This window comes from Engraulis encrasicolus, chromosome 2 (genome assembly GCF_034702125.1).
Source record: "Engraulis encrasicolus isolate BLACKSEA-1 chromosome 2, IST_EnEncr_1.0, whole genome shotgun sequence".
Classification (NCBI taxonomy): Eukaryota; Metazoa; Chordata; class Actinopteri; order Clupeiformes; family Engraulidae; genus Engraulis; species Engraulis encrasicolus.
In genome coordinates this window covers 30,528,584-30,551,433 of record NC_085858.1, presented here as the reverse complement: position 1 = coordinate 30,551,433, position 22,850 = coordinate 30,528,584, and the positions used below count along the sequence as shown (strand labels likewise).

Here is a 22,850-nt window from a genome sequence, read left to right as displayed (position 1 = left end):
ACAAAAAACAAAACCCCCTATAAAATCAAGTTTATTTTTTTCAGCAATGCCTTTCACTTCATACTTATCTTGGCAAGGTATGTGACATTTAGAGCGGTTATATAGATAGGACCTTACTGGAAGCCGCAACAGAGAGATAATTTAACCTTATATAAGTTGGTCTGACACGCCCGGAGAGTCAAAGATGCGACAAGACGATGGCACTGTACAGCAAAACAGTCTGAAGCTACTGTAAGAGTACTGGTAAGAGCTTTTAAGCAATCCTCTGTGTTTATGGTCAAGATAGAAATATAATAAATATAAAATCATGTTCATTACTGCATAGCCCAAGTTCAGAGAAGTAGATGTGTGCACATCCCACCCGATGGGCCAGGTGCAGGACAATGAGAGTAAATCCAAGTGAAAAGAGAAGTCCGCGACACTGCTTGTCTATTTATGATTTAATCAGCAACGTTTCGACCTTCAGGTCTTCATCAGGCCTGATGAAGACCTGAAGGTCGAAACGTTGCTGATTAAATCATAAATAGACAAGCAGTGTCGCGGACTTCTCTTTTCACTTGGCATTACTGCATAGCCTACACTATATGCTCCGGTGTGAAAGTGTTAGTGCAAATGTGTCTGAATGAAGAAACTGTGACTTCAGAAGTCAGAGTTTGAGAACAAGCTTTTCTGCTTACAGTATATACTTCAGTGAGATACCATTATTGCTATTTTCTCCACTGACTTTTGAGTCATTCAGGTTTATCAGGTTATTAATGTTGTCCTATTATGTTATTTTAGTTTTGTTGTCATAGTAATGTAATAATTAGCTAATATGGCCACTGTAGTCTATAATCGTTTTTTTATTTTAAGTTACTGTATATAGCATATTCTGAAAATAGTTATAGTACTTAGTTTTAGTAGTTAATTGAAGTTTATTGAAGATATCACCAGGCAGTGGCAAAATATGGAATAAAAACAATCTATCAACTGACTGAACACACTAGGCCAGAGGTTTTTAAATATGAGAACAATAATTGATCAATTTAATTTCACTACAGCTACATTATCTCTGTAAAATATTCTCAGTGCTGTTTTGTCCCTGCACTCTCTGACACAAACGCACACACACACAATCACAAACACACACCTAATATCCCTTATGCAGACTTCTCAATAACTTCCTTTCACATTAACCCTTACCTGCCTGTACATTTATTGTATGTTTTGCTAAAAAGGTATACCCATTTTAAATATGCAAAATAGGTGTTTATCAAAATTGATGTCATTGTCCAAGTGTAGTTGACTTTACAGACATTAATTGTGTCACCACTTGTTCAAAAACTGATGTCTAAGGCCTAAACTAGTGTTTCTAAAAGGCGGTTCTGCTTCACCCCCCAGGAGACAGAGGAGAGCCTTAGGGGGTGTAGAGTAGAGTAGAGTATAATTTATTAATCCCGAGGGAAATTAAGGTAAGGTGTTGAGAAGAAGACCACTGAGAGAGGGCGGCCCTTAGTTGCCATTGGGGGGCGCATTAGTACATTTTATTTTGTTGCCAGTTTCCAGGGTGTTGTCAGGCTTATGATGAGTTCAGGGGAGCGTTTGGAGGCTTATGATGAGGTCAAGGGGGTGTTCATTTAAAAACCACTGGTGTACACTATGAGACCTGAAATAGTCATTGAAAGTCAATGCAGCCTTTGAAAGACAGACATTGTCAGCGGTGCAAAACGGATGTTTGTTTGAGAACAGGTGGTTATTAAGCATTATTATATGGTTGTGACGTCATCGGTCGAATGCTCCATTCATTTCAACGGGGCTCCCCAACGTTCGCACGTCTGTTATTTTTCGATAACGGACGGGTTGGTCTATAACAGACCGCTGTCAATGGCAACAAGACTTTTCACTGCTAAAGCGACTTTTCAACAAGACTCTAATCAGCTGCTGTGATAGACTACACCTGTTGTCCTGGCTACCTAGCTGTTGCCTAGCGGTGTTCCACAACGGCACTGTTTTGTTTTGCGCAGCAACAATCTTAACATTAAATAGGCCTAAAGAAATGTCCCCGCCATGTGTGAATAATTTAAGTATATCCATATAATAAGCGGGTTAACTTTCGGCGAGTCGGTCGCTTTGTGGAATAGCAGCACTTCAGAGAGAACAAGACCCCTCCGCTCCGCGTCGGGGTCTAAAGATTCTCTCTGTCGTGCTGCTATTCCACGGTAGCGACCTTCTCGCGGAACGTTAACCCTTACTTATTATATGGTTGTGACGTCATCGGTCGAATGCTCCATTCATTTCAACGGGGCTCCCCAACGTTCGCACGTCTGTTATTTTTCGATAACGGACGGGTTGGTCTATAACAGACCGCTGTCAATGGCAACAAGACTTTTCACTGCTAAAGCGACTTTTCAACAAGACTCTAATCAGCTGCTGTGATAGACAACACCTGTTGTCCTGGCTACCTAGCTGTTGCCTAGCGGTGTTCCACAACGGCACTGTTTTGTTTTGCGCAGCAACAATCTTAACATTAAATAGGCCTAAAGAAATGTCCCCGCCATGTGTGAGTCATTTAAGTATATCCATATAATAAGCGGGTTAACTTTCGGCGAGTCGGTCGCTTTGTGGAATAGCAGCACTTCAGAGAGAACAAGACCCCTCCGCTCCGCGTCGGGGTCTAAAGATTCTCTCTGTCGTGCTGCTATTCCACGGTAGCGACCTTCTCCCCGAACGTTAACCCTTACTTATTATATGGTTGTGACGTCATCGGTCGAATGCTCCATTCATTTCAACGGGGCTCCCCAACGTTTGCACGTCTGTTATTTTTCGATAACGGACGGGTTGGTCTATAACAGACCGCTGTCAATGGCAACAAGACTTTTCACTGCTAAAGCGACTTTTCAACAAGACTCTAATCAGCTGCTGTGATAGACAACACCTGTTGTCCTGGCTACCTAGCTGTTGCCTAGCGGTGTTCCACAACGGCACTGTTTTGTTTTGCGCAGCAACAATCTTAACATTAAATAGGCCTAAAGAAATGTCCCCGCCATGTGTGAGTCATTTAAGTATATCCATATAATAAGCGGGTTAAAGGATAGTTCCGGCGTAAAATGAAAGTTTCACCATCGCTTTCCCATGCCACATAATGTATCTAATGATGAGCCATTCTGGGCAATGCCGCGCCGTTTTGGAGTTAGCTAATTTTAAGCTTTTTGGTGAAAAACGCAGCCAATGCATCACGGCGGGGCCAATTATAGGCCTATTATTTTCTGATGTTTCCCCGCTATAAACAACTTCAAAAACGCTATACACTTCATCACAAAGGTCTCGTCAATCAAACCGAGGCATAGAGAATGTCATCGGACCACACCGTCTTTCACTGGCCAGTGTTTTCAGAGGTGTCTCACTGTTGCAACTCTCTGACCCGGATGCAGGCTACTCAATCAGGTGGCTAGGTGGGCTAAACTTGGTCCGCGGTTCTTACACCGGTTGCGACCGTAAAATGAAAAGCTGGAACCCCGACCTTTTTCACCGACTGCCACTGTCTAAACCAGCCATATTACGGGAATGGCTAATAGCATTAGAAGTGGACGAAACTGACATAAAAACCCTGAGGGATCGCTACTACCGTGTGTGGAGGGAGCATTTCGAGGATGATGGATGATGGCTACAAGAAGAGTAAGGGAGATGGAACACCGAAACGAAACCGTCTAAAGAGGAATGCTGTGCCAAAAAGGCGCATGGTTATGGAGGTATGTTTGAAGAGAGAGAAACATGTGTAAATGTGTCTGGCTCATGAATCTTGACTGTCTGTGAATCTGTGAAACTGGTTGCAACACCGCGCGTCTTTGCCAGCAAGCACTCTGTTTTGGGAAGGCATAGCTACAGGTGCAATACATGTAGCCCACAACAGGAAATAAATACACTGTCACAACCAACTAGCGCGGGATGGCAAGTGAAATTGTGAAATTGTGCGACCTGAGGCATTCGATGTGGTTGATGTCAAGCATGCTAGAGTAGTTTCAGTGAAGTAGACTCTAATGACGAGGGCGCGCGAGGTCAGATGGACCATTACGCAACGGAGGAGGGCTGGAGGAATTTATAAAGTCGTACTAGAAGTGCTCTTACATATGTAAGTACACCACCAGTGGTGTGTTATTACAAAGCTGAATCCATGTTATATTATACCGTGTTGCAATTACTTTGTAAGAGTAGTCTGCCTACCTGTACTCTCCATGCAACTCTTCAAATCTGCTGCCTGCACACACGGTAGTAGCGATCCCTCCGGGTTTTTACGCCAGTTTCGTCCACTTCTAATGCTAGTCGGTCGCTTTGTGGAATAGCAGCACTTCAGAGAGAACAAGACCCCTCCGCTCCGCGTCGGGGTCTAAAGATTCTCTCTGTCGTGCTGCTATTCCACGGTAGCGACCTTCTCGCCGAACGTTAACCCTTACATAAAATCCACTGCAATTGGACAACTTCATGAATTCACCAACTTAAGGTGTGTATATATTTTTTAGAACACCCTGTATGTTGTGTGTAGTTTGACACTATAGTAATTGCTCTTTGCATAATCTAATGCACACATGTGCATACACACACAAACACACACACTCTCTCTCTGTCACTCACACCAAACCCCCCCTCCCCCCACACACATTACCCAGGGTGCTTTTTATTTAATAATTTTAGCATATACATAGGTTCTCAGTGTTTATCAACACAATGTTATGAGGAGGGGCAAGACAATGGCAGCCAACCACGTGAGCGAATTTTTTGACCGACAGCGGTTTCCAACAATCAGAGGCTGAGTTGTGTGCAGCTAGGTTCGCGCAGTCAGGTTATAAACAAAACAGAGAACCTATGTATAGTCTACTGTGAGTAATTGTCAGTCAAGAAACCATTTAATCATGTGACTCAAACAACGCTCAGATTCAGAATTTTATATTTGTCACACATACTGATCACCCAGTGATAATTTAGTACCATTTTTATTAATACTTCACATTCATCAATTATTGTTCTCATATGAAAATATATGTTTATTTTATTTGTGTGATCAATTAAACTGCAGTGCTGAATTAAAGATGCACTGTGTAATATTTTTAGGAGTTTATTTCCAGAATTCATGCTGCCCATTCACTAATGTTACCTTTTTCATGATTACTTACCACCACCATGAAATTCCAAGGTTTTATTATGATTAGGAAAATTGCACTTTTCATACATGAAAAGGGGGATCTTCTCCATGGTCCGCCATTTTTAATTTCCAGAAATAGGCTTTTTTTTTTAGCTGAAATACTTACTGTACTTTGGTCATAGTAAAAATTAGTTCATTAATTAGTAATTTCACTGAACAGCATAGTTGCAATCCCTACTCTGGCCACCATTTTACACAGTGCACTTTTAAGCGTTAACCTCCAAATGTTTTATTCTGATAAAGAAAATGAATTTACACACTGTCTTCTCTCCTTTTATCACATATATCTTCTTTCCTTCTATCAGACAACAATCACCATGGGGAACGACTCATCCAAAACCCAAAATCAATGTAACGTCTGCAAAAGGAAAATTGACAAAGACGAGGATATCCAATCTCATGGCAAATGCTCTGACTGCTTCTATAAAGACCAGTCATTCAAGAAAGACACACTTAGTGAGGAAGATGTTATGACACAACTAGAAGCAACACTGGAACAAGCTGAATCCCTTTGTGAGCTACACCGCAGAGCTGAGGAAGAACAGTGGAACAGGACTGAAGTGATCAAAGAGGTATTCACCTTTGAAAGGCCAACAAGGACACCAGCCAACAGAGATGAAACTGATGCCGTCTCAAAACATGCTGATCTCAGTGAAACAGATGCTCCTCATCTCCTGTGTCGAAAGCTGAAGAGACTCCTATCACAAGAGGAGTTGCCACAGAATGATTGCTTGAGCCAAGTACAGGACATGATCATTGGAAAACTCTGCGATACAGTCCCAAGCAGCACAGCAAACACTGACCATCTCCGTAACATGGTGCTTAGCATCTGTCAAGCTGCACGGCCAAGTCTGTCAGAGAAGTGGACCCTTTCTCAAACCCTCCTTGACATATGGCAGAGTATGCTTAGCGAGAAATACCCCGAGACCGCCTTTTGTCTTTCACATCACCTTCACTCCTGGTCCACAAAATTAAGCAGCATTTCAGAGGAAGACAAAAGGGTTATCATTTTATTGGAGCTTCTTCTGACTAAACTCGACCTGCTAAAAGCAAATGACGAAGATGAAACCTGGCAAAGTGCAGAAAAAGAGTGCCTCAAGTTTATTGTGAAGGAAGTCCAACTTCACCCTGACATTGGCCCTATTCTGCTTGGCATTACTGGCCCAAAACAGTGGACAGGTCTACAGGCCTTACAGCTGCTAGTCAGTCTGGCTCAGAAGAAACCACCTGTATGGGCAGTGACAGAACTACTCATGCTTTTGCAGAGGTACCATGTAACTGCCACATGGAAAACATTAACTGGCGAAACTGTTCTTGAGCTTCTACATACAGATGTCACACTAAACAACCTTTGTGCATCACTCAAAGATCAGCTGGCAAAGGATGACGAAAAATCATTTAAGTCCCTCCAACGACAGAGAAGCATAAGAAAATCTGACAAGATTTTACAGGCTACTTGTAAAAAACTGAAAGCAGAGAGTCATAAAATGAAATGGATTGACTTAGCAATTGTTGATTGTGTCATCCTCCTCATTATTGGAATTTTAGCTGACTACTTTGGGGCATTCTTTCCTGGATGTATGTGCACAATTCTTGCCATTGTGTTTCTCGATGCAGTGGTCTGGACTAAAAGAGACTCCCAAAAAGCATTGATTGCAGACAAGCTTGACCAAAGACAGCAACCAGAACACATGCTTGACGTGTGCAAAGCTAAATCTTTCAGGTGAGTCAAAGCTCCTACAAGAACCACTGTGTACTCTAACAGAGTGTGCTGGGGAGAATGCCTCTCAAAAGGTAGAATTCATCAGCACTGTCTTTTTTGCCCTGAAAGCTCTTTCTGATGTCAAAGGATCAGAGCGTGTTAAATACACTCCGAATGATAAGTTGGCACATATCTGTGACACCTTCTCCAGGGATTCTATTTCAAGACAAAAGCATAGTCTGATTAGACTTCTAGAGATCATTCTTCGATGTGTGCAGGAAAGGCAGAAGCGCTATCAAGAGGCAGAAAAGGACGTCCCATTTGAAAGTGCGCTATACATGATGTGTTTTGATGTTTTAATTAAATCAGCCAGAGATGCATGTCAAGAAGAAAAATTACAGGATTATCTTACAATTCTGGCAAACCTTGTGCAAAGGCAACTCTGGGGCCCTGTTGAAGTCTTGGACCTTTTTAGTCTCCTCACAGAGAAGCTTGGAACATTTGGAGTCTTTCGCCACAAAATTGCAGCTGCCCTAAAATTTCAAAGACAAAATTCTGCGCCCTCAACCCTCACCTCAGTGGCCAAAATTCTTCACATGATGGCAGTTAATTCAGTGTCTTCATCTTTTAAGGACCCAAATGGAAGGTCTGTGATGGAAATGCTTACATCTGACAGTTCAAACCTATATGATGAGCTGCGAGACACTATGCAAATGGACAGAGAAAAGAGCCTAGATGAAATTCTTCAGGAAATTCAGCAGAGTGGGGGTATTGAGGCAAGCATTTGTCAGATTACAAGAGCAATTGTGGAACACGTTGTGGCTAATTGTCAAGAGGATGTAACACCAAGAGTCAATGATTTGATTGACGGAGGAAAAAGCCCAGAAAATTTGAAAGGGATCCTTCTGGCTCTTTGCAAAGCAGTACAGCAGACAAAGGAGCTGAAACCACGTCTCACTCAAATGGTCAGCTGGTGCTTGCTTGCTTTGTCTGAAACAGGCCGTTTACTGCAACTTGGAACAGGAGAGGGAAAGTCCTGTGTGGTGGCAATGTTTGCGGCATATCAGGCTAGAATATGCAATAACAATGTGGACATTATCTCCAGCTCTCCCGTCCTTTCCAAAAGAGATGCGGAGCAATGGCGTAAATTTTACAGGGAGTGTGGCATTACAGTGGACTGCAATGCAGACAAATCCAGTGATGAGGAACGAAAGAAATGCTATGAATCAAAGGTAGTGTATGGCACGGTGGAGTGCTTTGCAGCAGATTGTCTCCGCCAGGACTTTGAAAAGAAAGACATAAGACCACATCGCGGTTTTCAGTGCATAATTGTTGATGAGGTGGATTCCCTTCTGTTAGACAAAGGCATACAGACAACCTACCTCTCTCAAGACCTGCCAGCTCTACAGCATCTTGAAATAATACTGTCAGTGATTTGGAGCATGGTCAATATATGATTTTGTCAAGAATTCAGAGGACGACTGTGTCATCCGAGGTCCAATAAAACACTTCCGTGAGATTTGTTTAGACATTTTTGGAAACGGACAGGGACTGCTACATGTCCTGGAGCAGGTTGAACAAGAACAGCCAGAGCAAGAGTTGGCTGAACAAGAAAATGACCCTGTGCATATGGAAGATGTAGAGAGAGATAAAGTGATTGACCTCTTCTGCAGGGTTGAGAAACTGCTAAACGTCCCTTTCTCCCTTTACATTCAAGATGGCGGTAGCCTTCTACAGCTATGTCCAAAAAGTCAGAATGGAGGAGTGCCCCTGTTGGTTCTTCAGGATGGTCGCTGTTGCCAACTATTTTTTGACAGAAAGATGCTGTACGGAGTTGTTGAAAAAGGGGTGAAGAGCAGACTAGCCTACAATACCGAAACAAATTCAACCACATCTGATGCTGACACTGACCACCGTATCCTAATTCCCAGTTTTCTAGCAGAGCTGGTGAACCATAAATTAGGACACTGGATACAGAATGCATTCAAAGCTCTGGAAATGCAAGAAAATGAAAAATACAAAGTTGAGAGGGACTCTGTTTACCCAGTTGATTTTGAACATACAGGTGTAGTGGAAAGAAACAAAAAGTGGGGTGACGGCCTCCAGCAATTCCTTGAGATTAAACACCAGAGAAAGCTGAGCGGAATGTCCATAATAACAAACTTCCTGTCCAATGTCACATTTTTCAAGAAGTACCCTGGCAGGATCTTTGGAACAACAGGAAAACTCGGAAATGAAGAAGAAATTGGAGCTCTGAGTCAAGTGTATGGTGGCCTCCTCATATCCAGGGTGCCTGCCTTTAAGCAATCCAAACTATTTGAAGAAGAAACCATAATAGTAGATGATGAAAAGTCATGGGCAGACAGAATACGTTTGGCTGTTCTCAAGCAGACGCGGCAGACTCGCTACAGAGGTGCCTGTGCAGCCCTAGTGATCTGTGAGACCATCAAAAAGGCGATGTTAATCAGCGATGCCCTAAAAGATCAAATGGACGAGGATGAAAAGAAAATGCTGAAAATATACATAGACTCAACTGATGAGGCTGATGTTGGTCCACGGCAGCTTACTCCTGGTGAAATTGTAGTTGCTACAAATCTGGCGGGACGGGGTACAGACCTTCAGGTGTGTGAAAAAGTCAGGAATGCAGGAGGACCGTTTGTAATACTCACGTTCCTGTCCAACAACTCCAGAGTGGAGCAGCAGGCGTTTGGCCGAACCGCCCGGCAAGGCACCCCTGGGTCTGCACAGCTTTGTCTGTGCTCTGAGCACTTTCCAGAGAAAGTTCAGCTTGAACTGCAAAATTACAAAGGGCTAGAGTCGGGGAGGATAGAGTCTGTGAAGAGAGCCCGAGATGATCTATCCACTATGAAGACCATTGATACACAGAAATATGACATTCCTGTTGTATCCAAAAGAGAAGAGCTTTTCTCTAAATATTGCAAACTTTTGGATGAAGTGGATGAAAACTTACAAGTTGAAGACTCTCAACAAAGACAAATGAAAGCTGCTATGTTGAACGAATACTGGGGAATTTGGTACTTAATGAAGTCTGAAGACTTGAATCACCACCCCCTTGATAAATTAATACATAGCCTCGGAGCTGACATTAAACAGGCACAAGAGGAATTCAAAAGAAATAACTCACCCCATTCAAGCATATACCACTACATTAAATTTGGCAATAAGCATCTTGTCCAAAGAGAGTACAGCAAGAGTAAGGAGCTGTACACCAAGGCAATTGATTTGAACCGCAGCTGGGCTGCGATTGCATACTATTATCGAGCACTGTGCTCTTACAAGGCTCTAAACATAAAGACCACTCAGAACGTTGCACCAATAGTAGAAGATCTGCAGAGGGCAAAGGAGTCTGTACATTTGTTCATCTACCAGTATCAGATCATGCTTTGTCTGTTCAAGCAGTGTGAAGGAAATGTCATGCAAAATGCTGAGAGCAATCTTCAAGTCACAGACCATAAAAAGAAAATGTATTCTGAGGAAAATGAAAATGTAGAGCAACTAGATGTCACCACAGATTTGGATGCTGCTGGCAAAACTACTGGAAACAGTCTCCAGGATCAGATGGCTGCCAGAATGCAAGTGTGGGTCTTCTTTCTCAATAACATTGAAAATGTCATGAAGGAAATGGAAGCCCATAAATCAATGGAAATGAAATCAACGTTTGGCATGATGAAAAGTCCAAGCATGGATGACCACAACGCAATGTACAGACTGTATCAGCTAGGCCTAGAGAAAGTGTTTGGTGACAGGGCAAGTTTACGTTTCCGCTGGGAAGGATTAGCATTGATAGGTCTGGGTGTGACGCAGATGCTAGCTGGATTTGCAATGGGAGACTTAGGTTTGAATCTCCTGAATTTGGATGGGCCGAAGGGAGTTCTTTCCACACAGGGTTATAACGATCTCCTGAGAGGAATAACGGCAATCACCACAGGAGAGTTCTCGTGGGATACTTGGAGGAGTGATAAGGTTGCTTCATTCTGCACTGACATCATCTCCTGTGTGCCTTTTGAAGGATTGCGTAACAATATCCATACATTTATCAGCATCCCAAAGATGCAGGTTTCCCAAGGACAAGACACAATGAGTGTACTAAAAACCATGTATGTACGTGTAAAACATGATCTTGTCAACTACAAACCTGGTCAACAAGGGATAGATGAACCTGAGGTCAGAGATAGAGATGGTTTAGTTATAAGAGAGCTATGTGATACAGTGAATGATTCAATCGCAAAAAAATCCAAGAAAGCATTGAAAAGACACTTTTGCAAAGAACCTCTACAAACTCTCATAAATTATATGATCTCTCTCCATGAGCCAAATGTCACTTTTGGCAAGACCTCACTCCAGGACACACTGAAAAAGACCTTCATGAAGATCAGTCAAAGGGCAATTGAGACAACGTGTAATGGCAAAAAGCACCCAGAGCTGCTGGCAAGGATCACCAAAGGTCTTGATGACCGAGACGCTCAGATGCTGATGGACAAGCCACAGAGTATCATTGGCACTATGAAAACTGTATATGAGGCTCAGTGGGGTGGCTCGGCCCCAGATGCCCTGATGGATGTCATAGATGATTTCAACAAGGAGTTCTGCCATTTACTTGAAGACCTGGTGAGACCTAAAGACCTAGAGGCCAAACAGCAGTTGAAAAAGCGTCCCATTCAGGAAAATTACCAAGTTGCCATCAAGGCGTTCAGGAAAGATCTTCGGAGGTCTATCAGCAAAGAGTTGTCTAAGGCACTTTACGATTTGCTTCGGATGACACTTGAACACCAGAAGGTTGAATTGCTCTTTGCAGTCATAATGGGGAAAGTGAATCAGACCATGAAAGCTAACTGCAGACAGATCAACAAGCCGAGACACAGTCAGGCCAGAATTCCCAGAGCACATGGAAAATTCCAAAAGAACAGAAGACGTACCAAATACATTGTGTCAAAACTGGAGCGGAAGTGTGACTCTCACTCTGTACATACAGAATTCTAAAAACAACATTGGCTTTTAGTTTGTAAACGGGGCAAACCCTAAAATACGAATTTACACGAAAACCCAAACATACCCAGAATATAATTGTACTTTTGTATATTTTCAAACTTTAAAAAAGCAACTTCAAAGTTAATTGTTTAGTTAAATACTACTTATGTGGACTGCTGTTTTTCTTTTCTTTCCCTTCTTAAAAAAAACGTGACATCTTAATGACAATGTAATTTATAAATATTCTATGTTTTTATGTTTAGAATTATACGTAGGTACATGTCCTCTTTGTTCTATGCAACAAAATGTGCAAAAAATGTTTTTAATTTCAATCTTCACTGAGAACCAGACGCATATTCACCTTTCATTCGGTCAACCATATTAAGCATCCAGCAATGTTGGCCTTATTCTTCATGAGACATTCTGTGTATTGCATGTTTCAGATCAATACGATACAGGATCATGAAATGTAATAAAATAATCATAACCAAAGATGTCTATATTGCAGTACTTGTTAGTAATTATTACAATGTTACCATTAATCTTTTCTTGAACTAGAGTTAAAGGTCAACAGTATATCAGGCTACAGCACAAGTTCATGTGAATAATGTCCATTTTGTCTACAAAGATGACCCAGTTTAAAGCAATCTCGCCCACGAAGATTTGAGAACAGTCAACAAAAATATCATGGTTCCATAAAATGTTAAAATGATCTTTTTAATTAATTATAATTATGAGTAAACACAAATTACTTTTCATTATGCCAAGCTTTAAATTAACGGAATGTTTTATTTAAAATATGTTATCAGCATAGATGAAATAAAAAGTTCCTGGCTTTTCATGTTATAGAAACATCATAGAATTTGATGTTGCTGTCTGTAGTGCATAGGCAGAGCTTTGTCATAATCTTGGGCAACGCGTTGAAGCTATATCTCATGTATACAGATCTAAACTAGCAACTATGTAAGGCAGGGATGGGCAACTTTCATGATGAGGAGGGCCATGTTTTTTCATCGCCACTATCGGAGGGCCACATAACCACGGATCTGCAACTCGAGTTTGAGGTGCTGTTGGTTGCTTACTGACAGCCCATATCGTTTGGAAGGAATAGAAGTGTAGTCTATTGGCCAACAAGATTAAGGAATGATTCAGTTGTCATTTAGAAAAACATCTGGTCATTATTTTTTAAATTAGTGTCTTATCCACGGGCCACACTGAGTGAGGAGGCAGGCCGCTTGTGGCCCCCAGGCCTCCAATTGCCCATCCCTGATGTAAAGGATGATGATCTATGATGATTTCAATGACAACACCACCACTGTTCAGGGCTGTGTTTCCCAAATTCTTAAGTAATATGAGGTAAGAGTATGAAGTGCCCCCTGGGCAATATATCATATCACTATTTGTACATACGGTACAATTATTTTCTCACACAAGATAAAATGCTTGCTCAAAGTTAATGTGCAAGGTGTATGAATAATAAACTTTTAGTGATTATGTGAGACCTATTTCCGATATATTGCCCAAGGGGCACTTCATACTGAAGTGCTACTTCGGTTTAAGTAGTACTTAAACGTTTTTGGGAACGTAGCTCAGGTCTCTTTCCCTCCATACATTGAAGTCTCACAGATTTCCAGTAGGCATATAGTCTGGGCTAAACTGCCCATTTGACTCTTTGATGTAAGCAGATAAAGTGTCAGAACGGCAATACGACCTAACCAATCAGTGAACACATGGAAGAGAGATGACGTCACCTGTAACCCTTAAGGGAAGCATTACATTTTGTAAAGATACAGTAGTCACTCTAGTCACTGATTAGTTAGGGCAGTGGTTCCCAACCTGGGTGTCGGGACAACTAGCGGGGCTGTGGCAGAGAGAATGAACTTTGTATAAAAATGGGAAAACCACAGGTTAACTGTTAACATAATTACTACATAAAATGGTTAATGGCAGTATTCACTTGTATGGTTCATAAATGAGTTTGCTTTTCCTGTGAACTTAAATTAAAATGTAGCAATAAGTATGGCCAACAAAATTGTTTGGCGGTTGGAAAGGGTGGGCGGGGGATGTTGTGAAAATATTCTTAGGTCCAAAATGTTTGGTAATTACTGGGTTGAGGAATAGCCAATGCCAAAGGTAACCAAGGCTGTATCTCAAATGGCGCACTTGTGCACTTCAGGCACTATGTTTTAGTGCGTAACTAATACGGCATACGCACTGAAACATGAACACTTAAGTGCACAAGTGGGCCATTTGAGATTCAGCCCAAGTCAATGGAAGGACACTATGAACGTTAAAAAAATGAAGGGGATAGATGTCCAGGCTACCACTGGTGAGGAAAATTGTTGTTGTTTTTTTAAGAAAGGCAATCACATATTTGTGAGTTTCCGTCTTTAGAATACCTACTGATTATAAATCACTATCTAATTTTAAGGTTTATAAACATTCCTGCACAGCAAATATAACTTTATACAGCTGATGTTTTCATGATGATGTATTGGGGAAACCACACTGAAATGTTCCCATGCTACTCTAAAAACAGACTATCTAAACACCTAAGGTGGGTGGGGTTACGCCACATGGAGCTTTCTCTGAGTCCTTTTTTGTCCAATAGACTTGAGTGGCATGCGGAACAGCAAGAGCAGCCCTGACAAGAAAACGTGTCTCACCTAAAATAAAGGGGTTACATCTATTACACATTACACTTACAAAATAAATACAGACAAATGTGGTACAGCCCATATAGACACGTTGTGCTCCCATTTGGTGATTAAAAAATAGCTTACATGTTACATAGTTTCAGATGTCGAGTATGCTGTTGATAAAACCATGCATGTAACAGACCTAATGGAATCTAATATAATATTTTCTTTAATGTACTGTATGTTGGCTGTTCCGAGAGCTGCTCTTTGTTTGTGCGTGAAGTCTTTTGCCTTGGAAGTAGTCTTCATGTCTTTAAAAGGTGAGTCCTTGGTTGTTTTTAAGCGCTCCAGACCATAGGCCACTCAGCTAGCTTTGCTGCTCACCGGGCCCTGAGTGCCCTCCGCGGCCTCCTTCTTGTCATCGCTGAAGAACAGGAGAGGGAACATCCCCAGTATGCAGCCTATGGCCACTCCTATGGCTTTTCCCTATAAGACACACACAGGAGCTTTGATTAGAGAGCAAGTAGCAGGCAAGACGACCTCGCAATCCATGATGACATCGCAATACATACCGTAGCATGACCAGAAACATGACATGTTTGAAATACCTCATAGAATTTACATTGATAGCAATTAAGGAGATAAAACATGCTGTTTTTACAGATGTAAAAGCCTCCTGTTCTACAAATTACACTCTACATGTTATGTAGACTACAAGTGATGTGGAATTATGGCCTGACTGTAATTATCCTTAGATACTCTGTCACATTGCTGTCTTAGCCAGGACCCTCCTGGTTAAATGTAGGTCAAATCAAAATAAATTAATTGACAGCAATGTATTTTTTCTTATCCAAAACGTGTATATCTTCAGACATGCAGTCAGTTTTTAAAAAATCGATAGACGTATTTCTTTAAAGTGCATTTATTATTCATCGATCCAGTTACTGTTGTTTGTGCTCCCAGACTTCATTATTTGGAGTTAAGCACATTGACCTCTCTCTGACTTGGAGAAAAAGACGTGTAATGTAATTTAAGCTATTCAGTCCATTCCAGCCAAGGCTTGAACTTGAAACTTGGATGGCATGCTTCCATGTGAGCTCAGAGCCAGCATGCTATTTTCACATAACCCTTTAAGGTATTGGCCTTTTCTGTGGTGTTGGGAAAGCTCTTGTTTTGAAGCAGTTTGAAGCAGTTATGCCGGTTTCAGGCAGAAAATAGTAGTGTCAAATATCTCTGTCTTTGCCACTGGATGCAATTTAGTTATACCTGCTTCAAATGCATTCAAATCTTCAATGTTTGAAGGTGTCTAACATCATGTGAAAGCCCATAGGGAGAAGGGTTTACTAATGTTCTATTGCCATTCTGGCCTGGTATTAGAATGGCTGCCATCCGTTCACACCCTTTTTACGGTAGCTCTCTCCCAGCCGGAGTCCCGGCAATACTGTAGCTGTGGTCTTACTGCACAGTCCAGCCCCACAGCCCCACAGCCTCAAACCTGCCACCTCACAAAACGAGCATTATTAACCAAGCTATTAGAGTCGTATTAAGTAGAAGTAAAAGTGCTGTTACAGATGTAATTTCAACACCAGTAGTACGATATTACATAGTTGGAGCTATGTAACAACATACTACTAATGTTATAATTACATTTGTCACAATACCTCTACTTCATACCACTCTGCAAGCTATTAGCTAAGTCAGTTGTAGTGTGGCTTATTCCCTGGTGATGTGGGGAGATTGACTAAGGCATGAGCTATTCTAGATGCCATCTGTTACAGATGCAGTCAACCCACACTTCCAGGATACGAGATAATGTTTACAAGCATGCTCAGTACAGTATACGTCAGAATGAGCAAGTAGGATCAGGCTAAGTCACAAGAAGAATGCAATCCCAAATTGTTACTAGATGATTTCTGATCTTTTTTTTTTTTTATAACAAAGTCACACCACAGAACTGGTGACTCATAGGCCCTAGATGAGAAGTGGAAAACATGGTGGGGCGGGAAATTCCTCTTTTGTGTGCAGCAAAACTAAGGAACTGGTTAAAGGAAGTAACAAAAGCCAGCCCACCACCACAGCCATCGCCTATGTAGATGAAAGAGAGGAGACCAAACAAAGGCTGAGTGCTGGAAGCGACTTTACCATTATCATACGGTACTATCCAGTCCATGCTGGTATGATACCGACAGCGGTGATGCTTTGATCTATTTTGCTCTGAGCGAGAAGCAAGATATTCAATCATAAGAGAAAGAAGGTGATATGTAGTGAATTTTCAGTCTAAATGCACTTTCAGAAAAGCTTTGTAGCAACTGCTGAATCTGACAAAAAAAAACCTGTTGTACAGAAAACGCTGAATTTGATGGAGATATCTGCCCTTTGGCATCGTAGGACAATCCTGGATATATGGTAGAGTTCTTACAGAATGAATGCTGAGGCGTGTCTGCCACATGTCGGCCTGTTTGGGGTTGAGGTCCGGAACCTGCATGCCCAGCCTGCACGCCAGAGCCTCCACATAACCTGCAAGACTACACCACACACAGCACATGGCTAATAATCACAACAACAACAGTCATTTTATTTCATAATTATTATCATCATTATTTCAAAGTTCTTGTATAAATAGAGTAAGTGCACCGCCACCGAGTGTATTAAGTATACCTGTATGTATTTATGAATACAGCTCATTTATTTCCATACAATATGAAACACAGGTAACAGGTAACAAATAATCCTAATCATTACAGTACTTCTAGAAAGGATAAAAATAAAAGATGATGAAAATACAGACATGCTCATGAGGATATTGTAAGACCAGACTGTGCCACTCACCCCAGTCCAGCTAGATCGGATACCAGGTTTCCTAAGCCAGCAGCTGTGGAGAGGGAAAGAAGAGAGTGATCATCTCGGGACCAAGAGCCCCCCATGTGGAGCTTAAACTAACTGCATTATCTCAATTAACTTCTAAAATAAATACCTATTATATGACATTGTTATAACTCAGCTGTTTGGTTGCTTGCTTCATTTTTCACTTGATTCAATGAATAGTTCCCCTAAGGACTGTTGCATGATATGTTTTAACAGACATTCACACAGTAAACCACTAGACCAGTGTTTCCCAACCTTTTTTTGTCTTGCGTACCCCCTACGCCTCTTAGCTGTGCCATGAGTACCCCCTAGTTCATGTTCTAGTTCACTTTCTCTGTCCTGATGTGACTGCTCCATACATTTGTTATGACAATAATATTTTTTCCATGTACCCCCTGCACTGTGCTCGCGTACCCCTAGTGGTACACGTACCCCTGGTTGGGAAACACTGCACTAGACTATCATGATACTGTAGCTGTGTTCACAGTTGACACATTTTAAATAATTGCTTTTTTAAAAGTTCAAATCCAAAGACCATAAAATGTCCTCAATCATATGTCCCTCCAGGCACTGCCATGTTGACATTTCTTATGTTTCATTACCTGCCATAGTAGAGATGCCCAGAATGACACCTATGGATAGTTCAATCTGGGTCCCCTGAGAGGCAAAGAACAGTTAATCAAAATGCTGATATTTTATAGTACAATATAACAGTAATAAATGTCATCTGTATTTCTCATAGATTGTTCTTATTGCTGATTGATGTTTATGTTATGTTGGAAAAAGGTAATTTCTCTACAATTCCGTACCTCTGTTCCAGTACAGACAAGCCAGTACAGAAGACTATAAAAGCAACTTTAACCCACTTAATCTGAAACATAACGGTATTGATGAAGGAATGCGTTTACTCACTGCGACAATCATAATGGCATTATCCAGGAATCCAAACCCAACGAAGGGAAGAGCATTGTGAAAAAGCACTGAAATTACAATAGAAACCATAATTGAACTGAGACCATTTTTCACACAATACACTCCTGTTACAACACACAGGAAATAAACACTACATTTACCCTGGGTACTATTCCAAGAACATGGTTGAGTGATAAACATGGCTAAGTTAGTCTACATGAAATGTCAAATCTACTAACAGAAAGCTCACATGTGTTGTTTAGTTAAGAAAATATAGACCCCGTCACCCCAGGCTCTTATATTATATGATTTACCACTAGCTCAAAGTTAATTTAACTTGGATTACTACTAGCCAGGTTTAGCATACTCCCCTGCATCATCACTAAATATGATCATGGACATGTGTACACACAATAAGCCAAAGTTGGAATTATATTTCGGACTGTGACAGACAGGCAGGGAGACAGACAAAAACAATAGACAGATGTAATTCAATGAACCAAAACTGCGAAATGTAAGTGTAGTAGGCCTACATCCAGAGTGTTGTCATTGTGTTCTTCTGAGTGATTCTAGATTCTAGACATAATACAGCATTAGCGATAAGAAGAAAAGTGAAAAAATGAAATAAAAGGTATGACTGGAAAAGCATGCTACTACATGACAGTACAAAATAAATGGCTTTTGATGTGACACTGCCACTGAGTCAGGCTGGCAGTCCTTGTTCCTCTGGGCAAAGGGACACGAGTGTCAAACTGCTGAGTCAGAGTGTTGACATCTGGGCTCGGGGACTTTCAGTCAGGCAGGGACGTGTGAAATACAACCAATCATCTGTGACCAGCAGCTACACAAAGATAAACAAGGTGGTACCTACATGTCTAGATTGGTGAACATTCACAAATGCAACTGAATAACCCCAGTGGGGTGGTCATTGGTGCCACAACAACAGAGGTAGGCTATATACTTCATGCCCAGGAAAAGTGTCTTCCTTTTTCTTGTAATTTAAGTCTTAATGATGGAAAGGGAAGGTTGCACATTAGGAGGATCCAACCACCAGTGAAGTTGGGTACTGGGATGGGTAGCCATCAAATGAAAATGCCTTCTGAGGGAACGGTCCAAATAATTTCCTTTTTTCAGAGGTTTTCTGTGGTTATCTGGACAGGCCTGACCAAGGCACTGAACCTGATAGATTGGGGGGTGGGGTGGGGGCATAATCATGCACACTCTTACCATATCTAAGCTGGGCATTGGTCGGACGCGCCATCTCCAGTTGCTCTGTCAAGGAGGAAAACAATAATGGCGAGTCAAGGGCACCGTTTGAAGTATACAGTAAATACACACATGTCCTCTACGGCATCTCTGCATCTAACCAGCTAAACATTTTCCTTGAGGATGACACTTCACTTCTGCAGATAATAACTGGTGAAACTGATGACAGGGGCAGTATCTTGTTTCAGAGGTATGAACATGCTGGTGCAGAAAAAGCTCACTGTGCATTGAGGGGTAGCCTATCTAGCCTGCAGGTAGGGGTCAGGTAAGTTGATAGAAGACAGCATGTGTGTAGCCTGTAAAATGTAGCAGCAGCACCTTGTTTTAAATGGACACTTGCAACAATGTCGTCTTGCGGTTACACTGTAAATAACTCATGAACAATTCAGGCTTTGTGGTCAGCGACGTCATTTCCACATGCAGTGTGTTCGCTGCATGAACGCACAGGCTACTGTAGGCTACTTGGCCTACAACAGCCTCGGCTCCAACAGTTTAGCCAAAGATGATAGAGTCTAGATTCAGGCTCAGCACCTGTCTCTGATGTGGATATGTTTACTCCGCGTTCGCAAGGCTCACCTTGAACCACTGCCATAGACTCAAAGCGGTGGAGTTCTCGCAAGAGGCAAGTTCGCTCCGCAGGATGGAGACTATAGATAAAGTCACGGGCTCCTTGCGGAGAAGTCAGCGGCTCCATGGGCTCGTTCATAGGGTGTGTAACTAAGTGACAGGCTGGGACAACGGACGTTGTGTGGCGATGGTTGGATAAACTCTTTCCCCTCACGGAACAAGTAAATACCCCCGTCCTCAGAGTCAGTGCTGGCCGTACGGATCTCCACAAACAGGGCATCATCTTGCAGAGGGAGTGCGTAACATCCAGGAGACCTACGGGAGAAGCGCGCAACATTTATGGTCGGATGTATTTCACATATGTCATTATTGCGTTTTTTCCCCGTGTTGTAGCATTATAGGACTTTGTAGGACGCTCTGTTTCGGTATTAGCATACATCACATCATTACAGTATGTCGAACAATCTAGCTCTTACTTACCCTTCGGAAAGATGCGATAATCTCGGAGTACAGGTCAGGACATTCAGTAGCCTTCTCTTTCGAACCCGGACATCGTTGCGCCAAACGCACTTGGTTATCCTCCTAGCATTTGGGATAGGAGCGCCCCGTTCACCGCGCCGTTTGCCTCTATGATGGAGCCTGCTAGTGGCCTCCTGCTTCCCACTGGATAGCCACGGTCCTTACGTAGGACCTGACGACTTTGAAGACGTCGCAGCCTTACGTTGTGTTCAGTAAAGCATCATTGGTGATCGAATAGCCTACCAGGCAGGACGTCGCACTACGCTCACAAGAAGAACCCGTGTAAATTTAATCATTCCGACACTATTGCTGGTTGTGTGAGACCTTCATTCTCACATCTGTTTGGGTCTGTGATGTCATCATTGGTAGGTGTGGCCAAAGCAAGGCCATACTGAAAGAGGAAGGTCGCTGGAACCAGGAGGATGAAACCACGATGGGCGCAAATGAAGAATGGACACGGCATAATACGCACACATCAATACCTATTAACCTAGATGTTTGACAGGGCGTTTCGGAAATGATCAATTTAGGCTAGGCCATACACATAGTGCGGAAAATAGACAAAAAGGTGAAAAATGGACTAACTCAAAATCTGAAAGGCAATCCTTTTTTTGGTTAACACTAGGCATTGAAATAATAAAGCACATTCTGCTGGGAATTGGTGCACTGAGGCCAGATGGACCTGCTGGTATGGGGTTCCAGCATGGTTCAAAATTGTCTAATAAAATATAGGCCCAACATTAACTAAACATTAATTAAAATAATTTGACTTACACTTAAAGGCCTATCGATTCAATACAATTGAAAAATTGTGTGTATTATTAGGATATTTTTTATTCAGTGTATTCTGCTCTTCTGTGCTTTTTTCCCTCTGTTAAATAAGGAATGTGGGATGCCTGTCTTTTGGGAAACATGTCTGTTGGGAAACAACAAATGCTATTAGACTTGACCTCAATCAACATCATCTTGGACCGTGTAGGCCTACTGCAAATGTCCATACTGTGGTTGTAACTGTGGTTGTAACTGTGGTTCTCAAACTTTGTTCAACGAACGCCCCCTTGACCACATCATAAGCCTGCTGCCAATGTTCCGTCCTTGTAGTATTAAACGATAAAATAGACTAATGCTCCTAATAGACTAATTTGCAACTGATCAACCCCCTTCTCCAGCCCTCTCAGCTGCCCCCCCCCCTCCAAAGGCTCCCTAATGCCCCCCCAGCTGTAGAGCCCTTGATGAGAAACACACCTTGTTACAGCATAGGTGACTCTTTTGTCATTGTGTGAGACACAGCACAACAAAATTACATTTATGCCTCACCCATACAAGGGGGAGCCCAACGAGCAAGAGTGTTGGGAGGGGGGTTCTAGGCCTATCTGAAGGGTACCTCAGTCATGGACAGCAAGGGGGAGAGTGGTAACTATTTACTGGTACGTAACTGCCATAGGTGATCGTTTGAGCTTAAATAATGGCCTATGGGTAATGGAGATCAAACTGGGCAGATTTCTCCTCCACAGCCCCACCAATACAGCAGGCCTACTACATCCCTAATTCAGTGATTGAATATGGTCGTATAGTTGTTCCTAGCCTGACAAGCCAGCCCATCAGAACTACTTCGTATTACAAAATAGTTCCGATGGGCTGGCTTGTCAATCTACTGTGTTACTACAGGACTGCCGCTGTGTTGACACCAGTATCTGGACTGTATGTTACATAGCCACTAGCTACTGACGGACACACATCAATCTGGATATCAATATCTGTCTGCATGTCTGACTGTTTGTCTCAATGTTACACATCTACACACATCTTTGAGCCCACCGATCATCACTTGTTTGTAGATGTGTTATGCATTATTTACTTATGACAATGATTGAAAAGTTGTTGGTTAACAGTGTTAAGTCAGAGTTAATAATTGCTTAATAACACGTTGCTACAACTTAATGCCACCCTGTAGTGATGTGATGGGTGGTGAAGTCAATGTCAGTATTTTCTCTGCTCTGGCCACTAGGGGGCAGACAGTGAGTGGATAACTGTGCACTGCAATAGGGGACACTGAACTCAATCTGCATTCTAGGCCATTACAGGAATACTAGGACATCTTAGGTCATTTGGTGTTGCACACATTAAATACCTTAACACATACATTTATGATTGAATGTGATCACCCTTCGCGTACAATTAAGGTTTGTGGTTCGTTTTAGTGCCAACTTCACAG

At 42.0% G+C, this 22,850-nt stretch overlaps 3 protein-coding genes across 3 annotated transcripts; 2 read left to right on the top strand and 1 right to left on the bottom strand.

Moving 5' to 3' along the window:
* The first annotated feature begins 7,003 nt into the window (after positions 1-7,003).
* LOC134464110 (protein translocase subunit SecA-like) lies at positions 7,004-10,218 on the top strand. The gene is given in 3 exon segments (XM_063217565.1): positions 7,004-8,328; positions 8,330-10,165; positions 10,203-10,218. Coding segments are annotated over 3 exon segments (2,964 nt in total). The 5' UTR covers positions 7,004-7,216.
* On the top strand, positions 10,167-12,191 carry LOC134436851 (uncharacterized). The gene has a single exon (XM_063186195.1). It carries the CDS (start codon positions 10,278-10,280, stop codon positions 11,877-11,879), a length of 1,602 nt encoding a protein of 533 aa, XP_063042265.1. The 5' UTR covers positions 10,167-10,277; the 3' UTR covers positions 11,880-12,191.
* A 385-nt stretch (positions 12,192-12,576) lies between these two features.
* On the bottom strand, positions 12,577-20,972 carry LOC134436857 (transmembrane protein 65-like). Its single transcript, XM_063186201.1, has 8 exons — positions 20,597-20,972; positions 20,126-20,431; positions 19,511-19,555; positions 18,284-18,351; positions 17,974-18,028; positions 17,336-17,378; positions 16,926-17,031; positions 12,577-14,992 (listed from the first exon to the last, which is right to left on the bottom strand). Exons 2-8 carry the CDS (start codon positions 20,397-20,399, stop codon positions 14,870-14,872), a joined length of 714 nt encoding a protein of 237 aa, XP_063042271.1. The 5' UTR covers positions 20,400-20,431; positions 20,597-20,972; the 3' UTR covers positions 12,577-14,869.
* Positions 20,973-22,850: the final 1,878 nt, after the last annotated feature.

Coding starts and splice junctions, on each gene's coding strand:
- LOC134436851 (XM_063186195.1), top strand. CDS start 10,278: ATGCTTTGTCTGTTCAAGCAGTGTGAAGGAAATGTCATGCAAAATGCT.
- LOC134436857 (XM_063186201.1), bottom strand. CDS start 20,399: ATGATGCCCTGTTTGTGGAGATCCGTACGGCCAGCACTGACTCTGAGG. Junction 19,556..20,125: donor GTCTATGGCAGTGGTTCAAG/GTGAGCCTTGCG, acceptor CCTCCTTGACAG/AGCAACTGGAGATGGCGCGT. Junction 17,032..17,335: donor TCCGATCTAGCTGGACTGGG/GTGAGTGGCACA, acceptor TGTGTGGTGTAG/TCTTGCAGGTTATGTGGAGG.